The sequence below is a fragment of the Anarhichas minor genome, unplaced genomic scaffold (genome assembly GCF_050575085.1).
Source record: "Anarhichas minor isolate MPS153535 unplaced genomic scaffold, ASM5057508v1 ptg000123l, whole genome shotgun sequence".
Lineage (NCBI taxonomy): Eukaryota > Metazoa > Chordata > Actinopteri > Perciformes > Anarhichadidae > Anarhichas > Anarhichas minor.
Genome location: NW_027466569.1, coordinates 880949 through 900121, shown reverse-complemented (window position 1 = coordinate 900121; position 19173 = coordinate 880949). Strand labels below are relative to the sequence as shown.

Sequence of the window (19173 nt, the reverse complement as noted above, 5' to 3'; positions counted from 1 at the left end):
AGGCTGAGGTCCATCAGGACTAAGACCTCACGCCACACGAACAGCTTCTTCCCGTCCGCAGTCGGGCTCATTAACAGAGCCCGGGACCCCCACTGACTCTGTCACCCCAGGACAAATTCCCACCGGTCTCTCCCATGCATCCCTTCTATTACACTCGACACTTTACACTACACTTACATCTCACTTGTTTATAGTCCTGTCATCTGTTCGTTTGTGCACTTTATTTTATATTTCACTTTATTTTATATTTCATCTTTATTTTATATTTCATTTATTTTACATCTTACTTTATTTTATATCTCTTGTAAATTTTAATATGTTTCTACTTGCACTGATTGTTGTTGATTGTTAAATGTTTGCACCTCCCGTCACGCCAAATTCCTTGTATGTTGAACATACATGGCAATAAACGGTTCTGATTCTGATTCTGATTCTGATTTAGAGTCGAACAGACCATAAAGCAGGGGATGCTTTAGGGCGGGGCTACACAGTGATTGACAGGTCTCTACCAGAGACGTATACGGCGTCTCTACGTCACTCCTCCTCAGTCCAGATATGGTCACTTCCTGTTCACTGGTTGCAAAAAAACAAGATGGTGACGGCGACATCTTCGAATTTAAGGCTTCAAAACGTCCACAAACCAACGAGTGACAACGATTACGTCCACTTCTTATATACAGTCTATGATATAAAGTTCAACACACACACACACACACACACACACATGCAGGTCTGACCATCAGTCTGGGGTTCAGTGTTTTTTCCACGGGAGGAGCCGGGGATCAAACCAGCGACCCTGTGATTAGATCTGCTCTCTGCTGAAGCCTCGCTAAGCTAACGTTAAGCTAACAGCTGGAGGTGCTCAAACCCTCCACCTGTTTTAGGTTTTCACGCCGTCAGAGTGAGTCGGACAGAAATCTACCCAGCATGCATTGTGCTGTGATCTAGCAGCATGTTGAAACAAATCAAAACGACCAACACAATCAGTGATGTTCAGTGTTTTTATTTTCATCCACTGTCCACACACTCGTGGAGTGGAGGTGGAGGGGTTTGGGGGGGTTTTTAGTTGGCGGTGAGGATCTGGTCGACCCAGCCACGGAGCTCGGTGACGCGGGCGTAGACGGCAGGTATGGAGGTGGAGCAACGGCTGCTTCCCCAGGAGACGATACCGACCAGAGTCCAGGCGTCGTTCTGCTGGCAGACCAGAGGACCGCCAGAGTCGCCCTGAAACACAACAACAACAAAATCTATTAACACACATCTGAGTGAGACAGGTGAGAGACAGGTGAGACAGGTGAGAGACAGGTGAGAGACAGGTGAGAGACAGGTGGTGGGCGGGGCCTCACCATGCAGGAAGTGGCTCCAGCTCCTCCTCCACAGATCATCACGTCGGAGATGCTGCTGCCCCAGTGTCTCTTGCACTGCTCGTTGGACAGCAGGGGGAGGGCCGCCTGCTGCAGCTTGTTGGGAGTACTGGGAGCTGTGGGACACACACACACACGCACACGCACACACACACACACACACACACAATCAGACACATATCCTCCTTCCCTTTCAGAGTAAAAGCATGGTTGTTGCAGAGTCGAAGAAATAATTCATTTCAGACCAAAAAGGCCTCTTTAATGAAAACTGCAGAGAACTGTTTGAGGATGTGTTGTGTTGGTTATCTTATTATTATTATTATTATTATTATTATTACTATTATTCAACTAATCAAATTAAATTTGACGCCAAACCTTTAGCAACCAATTAGGAGCCGATGAGCGAGCCTTTCTGTCTTTAGCCTCTTAAGAGCGTAGCATGGGTTCACGTGCCCGTGACCAGCTCTAGACCTCATATCTCACCGTTGTAGCGCATCAGACCCCATCCGCTGGTCACGCAGGCCATGCCGGCGGGGAAGTTGTCGGTGGACTCGGCGAGGCAGACGGGGGACACGTTGGTGCCCAGGCGGGCGGGGGAGGCCAGCTTGATGAGGGTGATGTCGTTGCTGATGGTGCTGGGGTTCCACTTGGGGTGGGTGAACACCTGTGGAAGGGAGGGGGAGGGGTCAGTGGTGGTGGTGTGTGTGTGGGGGGTGGGGGGTGGGGGGGGGGGGGGGGGGGGGGTTTCTCACCTTGGAGGGCTTCAGACGCTGGACGACCTCGTTGGAGCCGGAGCCCTTATTGTGTTCTCCAGCGATCACAACGTGGTAGGTCCTAACAGGAAACAGGAAGTACTTATTTAAAGGGCCAGTACACTCAAAACAAACATCCAGTTTACTTCAATGGTGTAAAAACCGTCGTAAGGTGATGTTCTTTATATTTCATGACGTTCAGACTCAAGTATCCTGATATCATTAAAACTGATCAATGAGCCTCACTGTCCTTCCTTCATCATCATCTTCATCATCATCATCACACTGTAGTTCATTCTGACTCAATCCGACATACAAACACTCACTAGAGCACCACATGTGGATTCATCCGCCGCTGAAAATAGTTAAATAAAAACTACAGAGAATCACTGATGAATTTGATATGTTTTGTGGTTTTTAAAGATTCCCGTCTTCAGTAGAAACCGATGAGACGCAGACAGGAAGTCAGACAGGAAGTAGGACAGGAAGTAGGACAGGAAGTCAGACAAGAAGTCAGACAGGAAGTCAGACAGGAAGTCAGACAGGAAGTAGGACAGTGAGTCAGACTGACCTGACGTTGCAGTGAGCGGCGGTCACCACCCAGTTCTCGTTGATCAGAGATCCTCCACAGAAGTGGAAACCGTTGGATTGCTGAGAGACAAAAAAAACAGGAAGAAGAAAAGATGGAATATTAATAATTCAAAGAAGGAGAAGAAGAAACAGAGGAGTGTCAGCGGACTCACCTGCAGGGACACCTGCCAGGGCCAGGAGTGAGGCACCGCCTCCTCGCCGTTGACGATGCGGGCGTGGCTGGTCACCTGGGGGGTGATGTTGGGGATGCCGCAGCCTGATTGGACGACAGGTGACGGACTTTAAAAAGGACCTTTCTGCTCTTTTAACCTCACGAACGACTAAGAGGCCAAACTGCTTCTGATGTAAGAGATCAGACTGCAGCTGGAGTTTCATTCAGAGCTGCAACTTCCATCAACTGTAGTTTTATATTTGATCCTAAAGAATAATCTCATGTTTATCATCAGAGAGTCACGACCAAACACTCGCTTCTTCTTCTGCTGATGTTTTTACAGACTCAAATATTAATGTTCTGAGTTCTTCAGTAAATTTTGAATCAGAATTCACAGACGAGTCATTTTCTAAAAGTCTAAAGAGTGGTTTTCTCACCGTAGGCGGCGCTGACGAAGGCGAGGCAGGAAACGATCCAGAGGAAGGCCATGGTGACGATGAAGAAGATGAAGTGATGTGCTGGAGGACCGAGCTGCTCTTTTATCCCTGAAGTCTGCCGGGCCTCGGCCAATCAGAGCGCTCGGTGGTTCATCCAGCTGGTTATCAGACCAGAGGCGACAGCGACGTTCTCACGGGTCACACGCCCCGAAATCCAGCTCTCTGATTGGCTGCTGACGACTGCAGCTCACACACACACACACACACACACACACACACACACACACACACACACACACACACACACACACACACACACACACCAGTCAGCACATGTGGATTCCATCTCAACTTTATTTTAATTCAGATCTCAGATCTGTCACAAACATAATGTGCCGACACTACACAAGGTCCAAGAAATAAAAGAATACATTTGAATTATGTTTACCAAAAATAAAATAACACTGACAAAACATGACTTGTATAATAATAATGATTATAATAATAATACCAACTGTTAGAATAATAATAATAATAATAACAGGGAATCAGCATATTACTCATTAAACTGCACAAATAAAAATTGATGAGATAATTCTAAACTATAAATGCTGTGGTTAATAATAATAATAATATAATAAATACTACTACTAATATTAATATTAATATTAAATAGATTTTATACAGATGATAGTATATTTTATGGTAATATGTTGAATGTGTGACGATGTGTAAAAGTGTAATAAATACTGTCATTACTAATGTAACATTACGGCTCAACAAGTAAGCATTTATAACGTATTTAACGTATTTAACGTATTTCCTCAGCTGAGACTCAGATAATATCGTGAGGAAAAGTCAACAGATCTATTGGGACTCTAAACACACATCAGCTGTGGTCACACTGTCTATGCTGAATATACTCTTATTGTAACTCGCTTTGGATAGAAGCGTCTGCTGAATGACTGTAATGTAATAATGTACTGTAATGTAATGTAAAGTACTGTCATGTCATGTCATGTCATTTAATGTAATGTAATGTAATAATGTAGTGTAATTTAATGTAATGTCACTCCTCAGGTCCAGCTGGTGGATCCGGTCCTGATGTGGTCTCTGAACATCTGGTGGGTTTTAATGTGACTCTCATTGTGAGATTTAATCTGCCACCAGGTCTCTCGTTGTCTTTTACATTATTATATATTATAAAGATCAGTCTGTAACCAGAAGAACACCTTTAATGAAGCTGCACACATCCAACAATGTTTCATATTGAAGTCATATTTCATGACAACAGAGATAAACTCATCTTTCTTTAGATTAAAACACACTGATGTTCTTTGTATGAAATGTTTGTAGTTTAAATCTTTAAAGAGTCTAATATTATACACATATATACACATATATATACACATACATATATATATATATATATATATATATATGCTGACTGTACAGAGTGTATCAGTGAACGTGTGTCAGCATGGCACACATTAACACACACATGGTTTTATGTATTTATATATAATCAAAATAATCCTCACTAGTAATTCCCTGTGAATAAGGAAGTTTATTTTGAATAGACTGTATTCATGTATCAAGATGAAATTGACGTGTGTTGCTGGACTTTTCTAGGAAAACACGGAAACTGAGTGTTAAAGTGTCAGTGAGATGTCAGACGAACTGTTGAGGATACGTTGAAATCAGAGGTTGTGTTTGAATTTACAGCGTTTACTGAGAACGTATGAGCTTCACAGTTTCATTCTGCGGTCTGCCTGCTGTATCAGAATGTGACGAGCTGGGATGAGAAACACTGAAGCTGGTTGTGTTTGATGATTAAACCACATGAGACATAAAGATTCACAGAAACATGGAAACATAACGTGTGAAGCACAGAAGTTAATGAAGCTTCAAGTTTCTTTAAAGGTGTTAATTCAGAGTCTAGTGACTCCGCTCTCACTCAACATGGCGACAGCTGAGCCGGTGCTAGCAGCTAATGGTGCTAACAGCTAATGGTGCTAACAGCGCTTACAGTATTGGGCAATTTGTTAATTTTTAACAGGGGGAGGGACCTGGTTCAGAAAAACCTTTGAACAACAACTGGGACACTTTGTGGGAATCTCTGCAGCTGACAGGCCGCCACGTCCCCCTGCAGCTGGTTAATGATTGGTAAGTGTGAAGCAGGTAGAGGAGCTCAGTGATTGGCAGGCAGCAACCTCCGATTATGTAAAGTGAATCCAGTGCTTCATGTCTCAACCTGCATTCTCTCTCGTGTCCAGCAGGGGGCGACTCCTCTGGTTGTATAGAAGTCTATGAGAAAATGACTCTACTTCTCTCTTGATTTATTACCTCAGTAAACATTGTAAACATGAGTTTATGGTCTCAATCTCTAGTTTCAAGTCTTCTTCAATACAGCATGATGTTCATTTAGTACATTATGGTCCATTTAGAGTCAAACAGACCATAAAGCAGGGGATGCTTTAGGGCGGGGCTACACGGTGATTGACAGGTCTCTACTACGCTGTTGTCCGGTCTGGTAGTTGTCCGGGTTCGTCTTAAATCTTTAACTCTGTCACGGTGTGTTTTCACTTCTTCAAAGTTAATTGTAACATTTTGGTCGCCTAAATGTTTTATTCAGCGCTTGGTTGTAGCTCCGCCCTCTCGTTTCTCTTCTGGTTGCAAAAAAACAAGATGGCGACGACCAAACTCGAGGATATAAAACATCAGTTCACAAACCAATGGGCGCTCCGTCCCCATCTTATCTACAGCGTACGGTGATTGGTCAGTGTGAGACAGGTGGTGTCTGATGCAGTTTACTGGCTGCAGGTTCTCTTTGTATGAATCTTTGCTGCTGAACTCAGTAATCTACTAACTCATTGTTTGATTCAGACTTAGTTCAGCTGTCTGAAAATTTAAATGTTCTAAAACGTCGTGACTCTCAGTTTGTTTCCAGCTGCTCATTAAAGCGCGTTAGTCTCATTTTTCTCTCACTAATTTAATTTGTTCAGAAGTTTCCTTTGTTTCAGGAAGTGTAGAAATGAATGTGAGAGAAGAAGAAGGCCGATCTCTGAACTAACAATTAATCAGAAGTCGAAACAAGTGGTCAACAGATGGTGTGTTCACTGCTGCCGCCCAACATAAAGGTCGAGAGGCGGTTTGTCACCGGAAAACTCAAAAGAACCAATTAGATGATCCGGAGTAATGCAAGAAACATTTATTAACAATAAATTTACTGAAACAAAGTAAAAAGATGAAACCCAGTAACAGTAAATTAGATTGAAACAAAAGAAAGCGCCGACTTCTCAGCAAGCTGCCGCCTGCTGCCCGACTCCAGTGAACAGTGGCCTCACCTCACTGGAACCAGCTGCAGGTAAGTCTGGGTGTGAGACAAGACATCTTGTTAAAACGTTTCAAAAGCAGCTCAGTATCACGGCAGGTCAGGAAATAGTCTTGAACTCTTTTGGTCTTGTGTACAGGGACAGGTGGTGTCCATGCCAATGGAAAGTCTTTTAGCAGCTTTAGTCGTGGACGACACTCAAATGAAACATCCTCAGGACGGAGCAACGGTCAGACCAAGTGAATATCGACAGACAACACTCATGGTGGGGTGGGGGGGGGGGTCTGATGGCTCCAACAAACACCAGTTTCAACCACGAGACGGTGTTAGACAACTTGTGTCCCAAAGTGTTGTTGTGGTTTTGTTGCCTAAACCTGACTTTGTTCTGACATCCTTAAACGTAAAGTTGTTCTGTACTTAAAACAAAAGACAGTTTGTTTCCCTGAACACGAAACCAATAGATTCTATTTTGTGACTTTTTACAGTTTGTTTGATTCAAAGGTTCCTTTAGGATGAGGTCGGAATCATTCAAGGGAATCTTTGCCAATTTCCCGCCGGCTCTGATTCTACACTAAACATCACGTGATCCAAACCAATGATCAGGAGTCATGAAGGGACTCAAATCATTAGTAATGATTCATTTGAAGTGAGTTACAGTAACAATGTTCAGAAGACTCAAGAGCTTCACAGAGATCTTATGTTCTATTATTTAACACTCGGTAAAGAACACAGACACACAGTCCACTTACATGAACAACACACAGTCATGAACATATTATTAATATTAGATATCATAAATCATCAGAGGGGAAATTAACTCTATTGTCTTTAAACAGTTCGTCCAATCACCTTCTGTTATCTTTAACACGTCTGATATCGTACACACGTTAACATCCTGAAGTGACTGTACGACCTGTTGTAACTAATAACTACTAACTGTAGTAAATAGTAACTACAAGCCATACCAACTGTGGCAACCGTTGTAACTACTAAGTACTAACTACTCACTGTTCTATTAACTTTTATAACTGCTGTAACTTGTAACTGAACCATTATTTGATGAACATTTTAATTTAAAATCCACTCATTAATGTATTTCATGTTCTGGTTTCTTATTTAATTGACAGTCTGAATAATAACGATCAATGTTTTATTTTGAAATCCCTCGACAGGAAACATTGCACCATACTTCCGTCAACTTGACGCGTCCCCAGCAGCTTGTGGGGTCCGGACTCCGTTGACAGCGTGTCTGATCCGGATCATGGACCTGGTCTTTCAGGCAGTCAGTCGCGGTCTTCTTCAGCTCCTCCACCCAGCTTCCCCTGCGGAGCTGCAACATGCTGCTGCCGGGAAACAACTCCTTCGGCTGGACTGAACTCCTGGAGTCGAACCGGTCCGAGGCCGAGAGCGACGGTTCCGGGCCGGAGGCGGCGGTCGTGCCGGTGGTGTTCGGGCTGATCTTTGTGGTGGGGATGGTGGGGAACTCTCTGGTGATGGTGGTGATCGGGAAGGTGACGTACGGCGTCACCGGGGGACTTGGCGGGCGAGGAGGGGGGAGGCGCTCCAGCAGCCCGACCAACATCTTCATCCTGAATCTGAGCGTGGCGGACCTCAGCTTCCTCCTCTTCTGCGTCCCCTTCCAGGCCACCATCTACTCTCTGCCGGAGTGGGTGTTCGGAGCCGTCCTCTGTAAATTCGGACACTACTTCTCCACCGTCAGCATGCTGGTGAGCATCTTCACGCTCGTGGCCATGTCCGTGGACCGCTACATCGCCGTGGTGCTCTCCAAGAAGTCCCCGTGCGTCCGGAGCCGCAGGAACGCGCTGGCTGGAGTGTGCGTCATCTGGACGCTGTCCCTGGTGTGCTCGGTGCCGGTGGCCCAGCATCAGGTCCTAACCAACCACCCCAGCGCCCCCAACAGCACCTTCTGCTGGGAGACGTGGTCCGGAGCCTCCAAACACACGTACAAGGTGACCATCCTGCTGATCGGATACCTGCTGCCGCTGCTGCTCATCAGCTGCTGCTACTCTAAGGTCAGTTCACTGAGCAGGATCACGTTTCACTGTAGAACACGCATTCATAACAGGCAGAGGGACCAAAGGGCGCGCACAAAGTCCTGAAGCTCATAAAAACTGTGCGTAAAAACATGCTGCAAGCGCGCGGAGACCAACAGCGACAAACAGGGGTGAAGTTTCAAAATAAAACACATTTCCCCAAAACTTGATTATTTGTTCTTACATTTTCTTGCATTTCTTTCCAACAGAGGAAATGATCGGAAATATTAAATGACAAATGTTGTTGACAAATGGTATGTCGGTGCTCTGTCTCCATGGCGACACCTGTTGAGGGCTTTATTCCTAAAATAAATCCCGGATGTTTCTTCTGCTCTACATGTGTTAGAATATAAGAATAAAAGTCCTCTGAAGTGCCTCGTGTCCCAGAGCTCTTATTGTGAAGGCATGCGTGACCTCCTCCTGTGAGACATTCAGGCTCTCTGGACTTCAGTTCAACCCAAACCCTGAGGAAGAACCCCGACAATAGAACAATAGAACCACAACGTCCAGGTCACGTGATGCCGTGGGGCCAAAAACAGTTGATTTTTTTTTTGTTTTCAGGTTTTGTTTCATCTTCATAAAAAGATGAAGAACATGTCCAGGAAGTCTGAGCGCTCCAAACGAAAGGTGCACTCCTCCTCCTCCTTTTCATCCTTCTCCTCATCTTCCTCCTCTCTGCTGCTGTTTGTTGCTGTGCAGTTTGTGCTGTTGATGTTGATGAAGATGAAGTCTAACGGTCAGTGTGATCTTGTGGATCTTCAGAGTGACAAGAACTCATGAGCAGCTTCTTCAGCGCTTTCTGCCAGAAAGGGTTTAAGATGGTACACCAGTTTAATCTGTTTTAAGCTCTTATAACCTGGTATATTAACCTGGTTTAAACTCCTTTAATCTCATTCAACCAGGTCCAACTTTTTTAACAAAAGAGTCCAACTCCTTTAAACCGGTTTAACCTAACAAAACCTCCTTTAACCTGGTGTAATCTGGTTTAAACTACAATAACCTGGTGTAATCTGGTTTGTGTCACGGGGTGTGGTGGAGGACTCAAACGCAGACCAGACCAGAAGTAGAGTGAAGCAGGTATTTAATGAATACTTAAATCAGAACAGGAACTTACAGGAACACACAGGGAATCCACGGACGAGACAAGAGACGAGGGGGGAAATCCAGCAGGACGAGGCAGGGTAGGCAGACGTGGGAAACCGGGACCGGGACGAGCCGAACGGGACGAGCCGAATGGGCGGGTAGACATGACAATGATCTGGCAAAGAGTGACTGAGAGACAGGGGTTTAAATAGTGGCTTGAACAGTGAGGAGAGTTGTGCTGATGAGGGAGTGTTTGATTAGTGATCAGAGGCAGGTGAAGGGAGTTAGACTGATGCTGAGGGAGTGACTGACAGGTAGAGTGAGGAGGGTGGAGCTACACAAAGACACAGAACACAGAAGGCAAAGCCTGATCGTGACAGTTTGAACCATTAACCTGGTTTAATGTGGTCTAACCTGGTTTCATCTTCTTTAACCTGGTTTATATTCTTTACCTGATTTAAACTCATTTAAATCTCATTTGAGTAGCAGCATCACCGCAGAGACAGACAGATGTTTAGTCAGAGCTGTCCAGGTGTCCTCACAGTGTACTGGTGTGAGGGTTTTCTGAATGATCAGAAACTTGATCTGAATGGTAGTACTATTGGTGGTATGGTAGTACTATTGTTGGTATGGTAGTACTATTGGTGCTATCGTAGTACTATGGACGGCTCCTTTGTACTCTGAATCGTAGTACTATTGGTGGTATCGTAGTACTATGGACGGGTCCTTTGTACTCTGAATCGTAGTACTATTGGTGGTATCGTAGTACTATGGACGGCTCCTTTGTACTCTGAATCGTAGTACTGTTGGTGGTATCGTAGTACTATTGGTGGTATCGTAGTACCATGGATGGCTCCTTTGTAGTCTGAATCGTAGTACTATTGGTGGTATGGTAGTAGTATTGGTGGTATGGTAGTACTATTGGTGGTATCGTAGTACCATGGACCTCCAGGTGACAGCTGGCTGGCGGGCCTCACTGAGGGCTCCAGAGGCCTCCCTGGTTGACAGTGTGCAGACGTCCTGTTACAGCTGATCACAGAACAAAGGCTGCTGGGTAAATATTTAGACAACAGGACTGAATAGAGGAGATTCCCTCAGAGTCATCAGAGGGAGTAACGTCCACAGCGGACATGTCTTAATACTTTAGTTATTAATACTTTTACAACACTGATGTTTGTGTTCATAACCTGTAAATGAGTTCTCCTCCAGAGACTCGTGAAGGTTTTTATGGTTGTTTATTGAGCAGCCAAATCATATAAAACACAACCTTAATAACGAAGGTGAGATCGAGGTGCAGAGATATCAAATATCACTCAGTTTATCTGAAGCTGAACACAGGTGAGAGTTCATCAGGTGAGACTTTATAATCAGACCTGTGGAGCAATCAGGGATTAAAAAAAGGTCAAATAATATACTACCATGCTTGTATATGTACACACATGACGACACAAGTCTCTCACAATGGAACGTCCTCCAAGACAGTAGAAACAGAAGTCGTGTCTATAAGAAGAGGACGTAGACGCTCTCGTTGGTTTGTGGATGTTTTCAAGCCTCCATTTTGGCATTTTGGTCGTTGCCATCTAGTTTCTTTAACAACCAGTGAACAGGAAGTGACCACATCTGGACTGAGGAGGAGTGACGTAGAGACGCCGTATACGTCTCTGGTAGAGACCTGTCAATCACCGTGTAGCCCCGCCCTAAAGCATCCCCTGCTTTATGGTCTGTTTGACTCTAAATGGACCATAATGTACTAAATGAACATCATGCTGTATTGAAGAAGACTTGAAACTAGAGATTGAGACCATAAACTCATGTTTACAATGTTTACTGAGGTAATAAATCAAGAGAGAAGTAGAGTCATTTTCTCATAGACTTCTATACAACCAGAGGAGTCGCCCCCTGGTGGACACTAGAGAGAATGCAGGTTATACACATGAAGCGTCTGCTTGCCTGGTTGGGAGTCTAACTGAGGCTTAAAGTGGCAATCCTTAATTAATCATTTATATTCTATATTAATTGTGGACAGTTGTCTGGAATCTTTGTCTGTGTCTGATATTTTCTACTAACACGCTATTTGTCAGAATTATGTGAATAGTTTAATTAAAGCTGTTTAGACAAAAACAAGTAAACAGATTATTTGAACTGACCTCATTTTGTGAAGAAAGAACCTGGAAGACGTTCAAATCAGGAAGTGAAAAGTATAAAATAAATACCCACAAATATACATAACATGCAAAGTGCTGTCCTTTCATATTTACACCATTTCAAGCCCTCACAGTCTCTCACTCAACCATCTACCGCATGACGTCAGCAAGTCCCTGAGGGTTCAGGGTTTACGGCCTTATGGGGGACTCTGGGACTGGGCCTACACCCCTGCCAGGTGGCTCCACCCGCTCCCTGCTGACAGTATTGGGAGCAGGTGTGTGTTGGAGCTGATCTCCTCATCGTGGGAGAACAAAGGCGAGACGGAGGAGCGCTCAGTGTCTCTACTTGTATTTAGTGTGTGATTAAGTCTGCTAGCGGCCTGGCTGAGGAGCTGTTTTGTTTTCTAGTTATGGTGATATGTATAGAGTACAGACTTTATGTTTTGTTCCTGAGACTTTGGGTAAATAGAAATGCTGTCGGCAGCTGAGCTGACTCTGTGTTTGATGGCTTTACCAGAGTGAGGAGGAGTTTAGTTGAAGAGGGGGGGCACTTTAGAAGGAGAGACGTGTCATGATGAAGACGTTTAGCTGCTTGTTCTGCTGGTCTGGCTCTGTCCTCTCAACTACCGTCCTCAAACCGTCCACTAGAGGTCCTCACAGTCTGCTGCAGGTCCTGGTCCCCGGATGGCCCCTTCCCTCCTACACACTTGTTCCCTTATTACTCATCAGCCCTGAAATTTCCAGTTAAATATAATTATATATATATATATATATATATATATATATACATATATACAGTGTATGAATGTAATGCAGTGAAGAAGGTGAGGCTTGGATTCGGATGCTTTTGTTATAAGATGCTCGGCTCTTTGAATACACTTTTTTTTCTGCACAAACAAGCTAATTTCTCTTTAAATATAGAAAACATTGCTTCTTTACTTCTCCCATATTCTTCTGGATCATCACATATTCAGTGGATGAAAGCTTTGGGCATGAAGACGTGTATTCTGGTCTGTAGGTTTGCTGTAAAATGAGGAAGAGAAGACGAAGAGATAGAATAGTGATCGGCCCCTTCCAAAGTAAAGCACATCGCTTTTTCTGCTCCACACCTGATTGAATGTGTTCTTTGTAATGTGTTCTGTGGTGACCCTGATGAACGGTTGCTCTACAGGTGTGACTCGTCTCTTGTTTCCTGGTCTCTGTAATCTGGTTTCTGACCTGCCTGTTTGAACCTGATCTTTGGCTTTTGGATTCTCTGCCAGCCCCTTTGATTTCATGTATGTACCAGTTAGACTATGAAAACCTTCGTGCCGTCCGTCGATGCCTGTGTGACAGAGGAGGCCTTCTTTTATAACATTTCTGTAACGTGGCGTAGACGGAGCAGTTGGAGGATTCGCTTTGGAGTGTTTGAAACATTTGTTGTGGAGGTTTGGAGCCTGAAGTCACAGCTGTCTGTGTAGGAGAAGAGTCTGTTTTTTGAACAGATTAAATATAAATCTGGACACAGATTGGACACATAACCGGTGCCGTCGGGTCCAGAGTTTGTGGGTGGAAATATGATGGAGTCAAAGCTGGATGTGAGGATTCTGGAGATGAGTCACAGGGATACCACAGAAAACTCTTTGTACACCACAGACTCCAAGCTGCATTCAGACACAAAGAATAAACTCACTCAATAAAGGAACGTTTGGTTTCTTCATTCTTTACATTTTTATTGTTCTTTTTACTGATTTCTTTCTCTTCTATTCTTTTATGACATTTTATTTTCCTTTTTTGAAGTTTTTGTGTTTACTGATGTTGTGTTTATGTGGGCAGGAAGGAGGAGGGCAGTTTTTGGGGAGTGTCCTGACTTATTTTGGAGAGTGTCCTGACTGATTTTGGGGAGTGTCCTGACTGATTTTGGGGAGTATCCTGACTATATTGGGGAGTATCCTGACTGTATTTGGGGAGTGTCCTGATTGTATTTGGGGAGTGTCCTGGCTGTTTTGGGGGAGTGTCCTGACTGTATTTAGGGAGTATCCTGACTATATTTGGGGAGTGTCCTGACTGTATTTAGGGAGTATCCTGACTATATTTGGGGAGTGTCCTGACTGTATTTAGGGAGTATCCTGACTATATTTGGGGAGTGTCCTGATTGCATTTGTGGAGTGTCCTGGCTGTTTTTGGGGAGTGTCCTGGCAGTTTTTGGGGGGTATCCTGACTTAATTTGGGGAGTGTCCTGACTGTTTTTATGGAGTGTCCTGGCTGTATTTAGCGGGTATCCTGACTTAATTTGGGGAGTGTCCTGACTATATTTGGGGAGTGTCCTGACTGTATTTGGGGAGTGTCCTGACTGTATTTGGGGAGTATCCCGACTGTATTTGGGGAGTATCCGGTCAGTGTTTGGAGAGACCACACCCTGCAGATTCAGATTCAGACTGATATTTCTTCTCTGTTGTCCTGCAGACGGCTCAGACTGTCCTCCTGGTCGTCACCGCCTTCACCATCTGCTGGATGCCCCACCACATCATCGCCATGTGGGTGGAGTTTGGCACCTTTCCCCTGAATGAGGCCACCTTCGCTTTTCGTATTGTTTCTCACTGCCTCTCTTATGGAAACTCCTGCGTCAACCCCGTCCTCTACGCCTTCCTGTCTGAGAACTTCCGCAAGGCCTGCCGTCAGGTCTTCACCTGCTGCTTCCTGTACCCGCCGCCTCCCACGGGCAAGGTGGTTCGTTTACGCATGGAGAACTTCTCCACCACGCACTCAACCACCAACATATGAGGCACTCGTTTTGCTTTAGTTGAACAGAAAATGGAGGTTCATTATTGACAGAATTACTAACTGAGCAGAAAACTGCAGGACACTTTAATAAGTGAAGAGTCTGGATTTCATAAATAAACAAAACATCAGCCCGAGCATTTTTCAGATAGTCCAAAAAAATAGTTTTATTGAAATAATACATTCAAATACAGCTGCAGTACCATCAATACCATTTAGGTTAATAATTATTCTCCACCCACAAAGAAACAGAGGTTTAGCATACGTTTCACTTTATTTGTAATGAGTTTAATATATTTTATTATGTGTTATATTCAAATCTGTGTGTGTGTTCCATGTTTCACCTGGTGAAAGAAAAACTTCTCAATGTAATGGTTTTCTCTGAACAGCTACAGCTTGCTTTCGTCACGAGCGCATAACAATTTTATTTTAAGATTGCATTCGTACATTCTGGACATTGAGGGTTTGAAGACAGTTTCAAAGCTCTCCTGATATTCTACATTAAATGAAGTACTTGTACACAAAACACATTTAATAACAAATATACAGAGGACCAAACCTGACTGATTACAAATAAATAACTCAACAACCAAATTATATAATTCATATTATATATAAGTGTTGGTATAAAAGTATTTTCTGTTGCCTCAGGATATATTTTATATGTAATTGAATGGGTGCCCTCATTCATTTCCGTTGTATATAATAATAAAGATCTCTCAGTTATTTTATGATCTATTTGTTTGTTTTCTGGCTATTTCAGGGATGAAACAAGAGTGGTCACCCTGATGGATTTAGGTCCCTGATGATGTTTGTATTTTTATATAAACACAAAGCATGAAGCATTCTTGATACAGATCCTACACTGTATCAAATATAGTCTCTGTAACGTCCCCCAAAGGTTTCTGAAGAGTCGTTCAACGGTGGATCGTTGGTGAGGCGGCCGGTTGACGCAGCAAAACAGACAGCTAGATGAGACCACACACACGTCAATCAAATAGACCACGCCCCCAATTATGCCTTACTTTCATCCTAAATATAATTTTAACAGGTGAGTTGTATAAACAGTTGTCATGAACGGAGATATTAGCTTCAGAGACCAAAGCAGTTTTTTAAACATGTTTATTTCTGCTGTAAAGTTGTATTTATTTATGAGGAGTGACTCTCTTTTCATTTGAAGAACTGCAGTCTTTGAGTCACATTGGCTTCGTTTCTCAGCAGCAGAAGTTGCCGCCTGATACAAATGTCGAAATTATTATTTTTTAATGAATTCAGAATCAGATAGAAACTTATTGTCACCTTTTACAGTGTAAAGATCTACTCGTCTGTGCTCTCTGGTGGACAAATTGTTCTGTTTCTAATTGACCTCAAACCTCGTTTAGCATTTCAGGACTGCAAACTCTTGTTAGTTACTGACCCCTGACTCAACCCTGAAAATGACGTTTCTGCAATGGATTAATATCTGCCTGCTTGATTTATCGGTTTAGACCTTTTTAACCTTCCTCACCCGAGGGGGGGGGGGGCTACGGAGAAAGTTTAGCGTACAGCGTGTCGTACAATGCACTTCTCAGAAATGAATATAATGAATGTTACACACATGTTATATACCGACTTAACAAAGAGATTCTGGGCTAAAATATCATCCAAGCCATTTTACACACTCCAAACACAATTATACACAAACTAATATAATCAAATAGAAGATGTACCACAATATCACGTATTTTTCGCCGTGACTCGGCGAGCTACGCACTCCGCTCTGAGATACCAACACAAAGCTAAAGGCTAACACGGACAACCAATACATCACAGAGCAAGAGAATTCGACACAGAATCCAGACATCTTCAGAATTTCTCTCAATGAAACCATCACAGAGATACAGCCAACAAGCACCAGGGCTTATCGTTTTTTACGCTCGGCGAGGCGCAGTTTTGATTTTGACTGTCAATCAAGCCCGCTCATTTCTATGGACTATGACGGTTCGGAGGGCTCATTCACTCAAATCGACCAATCATAGGCTGAGATAAGTCCACATACACACAGGGAAACTGCAGTCAGACGAGGATGGATCCATGGTTCACAGGCTCAGAGAGGATTCAGTCTCTCAAAATGAAGCCAAACTGCTGTATTTGGATAGATTGAACACTATTAGTGATAAAACAAGTGAAATATATAGATATAGCATATAAAATTGCAATGGAACAGCTGGTTCCAAAATGATAATTTAGCTTGACCTCACCTGACCTCTCTGTACTAAAACCTCTAACTTTCTTCTGCTTCACTTTATCAAAGTCACACTTTGAAAAGAGACTGGTGACATGTTGTGCTATGATTTGGGAGAGATTTTAGGCTTACTACTGCCTCATTTCAAAGAAATAATAACAATAAAAGTGATTTTTTTCAGGTGAACCTGAAACTTTTCAATTTGAGCTGTGTGCCATCTTCAGTTACTCTTAACCAGTAACATATCCACTGATATTTACACATCTGAACTAATCTCACACGTGTTACCTTTATTATAACATCAAAAATTATTCAAATAGACCTTGTAGTTGCAGAAATACACTCTTTTTAGTATGGGTATGCAATTTGCGAGCAGAGGCCTAAAAATAGGGCGAGGGTTATAAAGGTTTTATGGGAAGCAAATGAGAAAAAACAGAGAAAGTAAGAAAGTTATCCTCAATCATCATGTGAACTAAACCTGAGTAAATAATCTTAGTCACTTTACACTTCTGCAAAGTCCAAACACAGAATTCATTAAACAGCTGAATTATTTGGGGGAAGTTTGAAGCTGAACAGAAACAAACATAAGGATTACACCTTTGTTTCTAAACCGGCACAAATGAGACAAACAGACACAGAGATCTCCTGAGACGTTCAGGGACCACCATGTAGTGCACAGGAAGCAGAAGCACGTTATCTGACATGTGACTCCTCCAACACCGGCTGGGTTTCTGCCACTGGTTCGACTGGTTTAGACGCCACTCTGACTCTTGAGGGTGTGACGGCGTCCTCGGGTCAAAAGCACACAGACAGGAGGACAGACGGGAGGACAGACAGGAGGACACGAGCAGCTTCTTCTTCTCCAGTGTTTCCTCCACACGTGAAGGTGGAACGTGTCTGTAAACTTAACTGTACTAATGTCTGACTGTACTAATGTTTGACTGTTGTCACAGCCCGGCTCCGTGACTGAGACAAACCAGAAAGACCAACAAGCTGGCTGCTAAGAAAAGCAGGTTTATTGTTCAAACATAATTTAACAATATAAAAGTTGGTGTCAGTTATCAGTCCTGAGGTGCATGTATGGGTGTGTGTAACGGTAAATAACAAGAACAAACAGATCAACCAAAAGAATGATATTAGTGCTGGTGGGCGACAGGATCTCCTCTCCCCGAACCCCCAGGCTGCCAACTGATGCTACATCCACACTACTCCGTTTCGATCTCCGTCCACACGGGAGTTTCAGCATCATTCTCAAGTTGATCTGCATCCACACGGCAGCCTTTGAAGGCGGACAACACGTGACCATTAACGTACACTGGGCATGCTCGTGACGGTGTAAACAGGAAGTGGATTGCTTGCTTAGTTAAAAAAAAAATATGACAGAGTAATAAAGTAGTCTTTAATAATGAAAGGTTGTATTTGATACTTAAGATCTTCCTCTAAAATCTTCCTCTATAAACTCAAACAGACAGTTCGTGGAAAGTTTTAGAAGTTTTATTTATCAGATGTAGTTACAGCGCTGCGGGTCTCTCTCTCTCTCTCTCTCTCTCACAGGGGATAAGCTGGGTCACCCAGCAGAAAAACAGGGACAGCATCTTCGCCCTCTATCAATTCTTTAGGGCATGGGGGAATTGCTCCATCTTTTAGGGCACAACTCTAGCTCTGAACATCATGTAACATGTCCGAATAGCTAGCTTCTAAGCTAATTTTAACATTACCGCCAATGGGGAAATGCTAACCGCGATTAGCATTAGCGAATATAATATATCTTCGTACATCTTTTCATGCTTCATACAGACATACTTACAGACTAAGGTCTCTCAAGGCTACCAAACGGAAGAAGTAAAACGAAGCAGCATGTCTTATTAGAATCTAAAAACAACGAGGCACTAACTGTTGTTGTAACTCGTAGCTCTGAATAGCATTTACGGCTAACTGGCTTGGCCGCTTAATAGGGCTGCTGATGACGCCGCTGGTCACGGCGCTCGCTAATCGCCCCAATAACAGCTGCTTCCTCCACAGAAATGCAGACTTTTACTGCGTAAAAAATTAGTTATCCATGTTGAAATTAATTACTGGTCGCCCTGGCTGTTTGTTTTCTTCCGGGTACGGGTCACGTGATAGTGAGTGTGACGAATCAGGGACAGAGACGTCATGGCTGCTAATAACCAATCCAGTAGCGAGCACGGGTGTGGGCTCATTTTTTCTAACACACATCCGTTTCCGACCGTCCACACTCAACCAAAACCCCGGAGTTTTCAAATACCTCCAACCTCTGG

The 19173-nt window shown here is 43.5% G+C and overlaps 2 protein-coding genes across 2 annotated transcripts; one reads left to right on the top strand and one right to left on the bottom strand.

Annotated features, from left to right (window-relative positions):
• Positions 1 to 1062: 1062 nt before the first annotated feature.
• On the bottom strand, positions 1063 to 3347 carry LOC142940955 (chymotrypsin B-like). Its single transcript, XM_076083160.1, has 7 exons — positions 3296 to 3347; positions 2860 to 2963; positions 2688 to 2767; positions 2117 to 2198; positions 1848 to 2028; positions 1347 to 1480; positions 1063 to 1224 (listed from the first exon to the last, which is right to left on the bottom strand). The coding sequence occupies exons 1-7, from the start codon at positions 3345 to 3347 to the stop codon at positions 1063 to 1065; spliced, it is 795 nt and encodes a 264-aa protein (XP_075939275.1).
• Positions 3348 to 7889: 4542 nt separating this feature from the next.
• On the top strand, positions 7890 to 15355 carry galr1b (galanin receptor 1b). The gene is made up of 3 exons (XM_076083162.1): positions 7890 to 8662; positions 9245 to 9310; positions 14356 to 15355. The coding sequence occupies exons 1-3, from the start codon at positions 7967 to 7969 to the stop codon at positions 14671 to 14673; spliced, it is 1080 nt and encodes a 359-aa protein (XP_075939277.1). The 5' UTR covers positions 7890 to 7966; the 3' UTR covers positions 14674 to 15355.
• The last annotated feature ends 3818 nt before the right edge of the window (positions 15356 to 19173 follow it).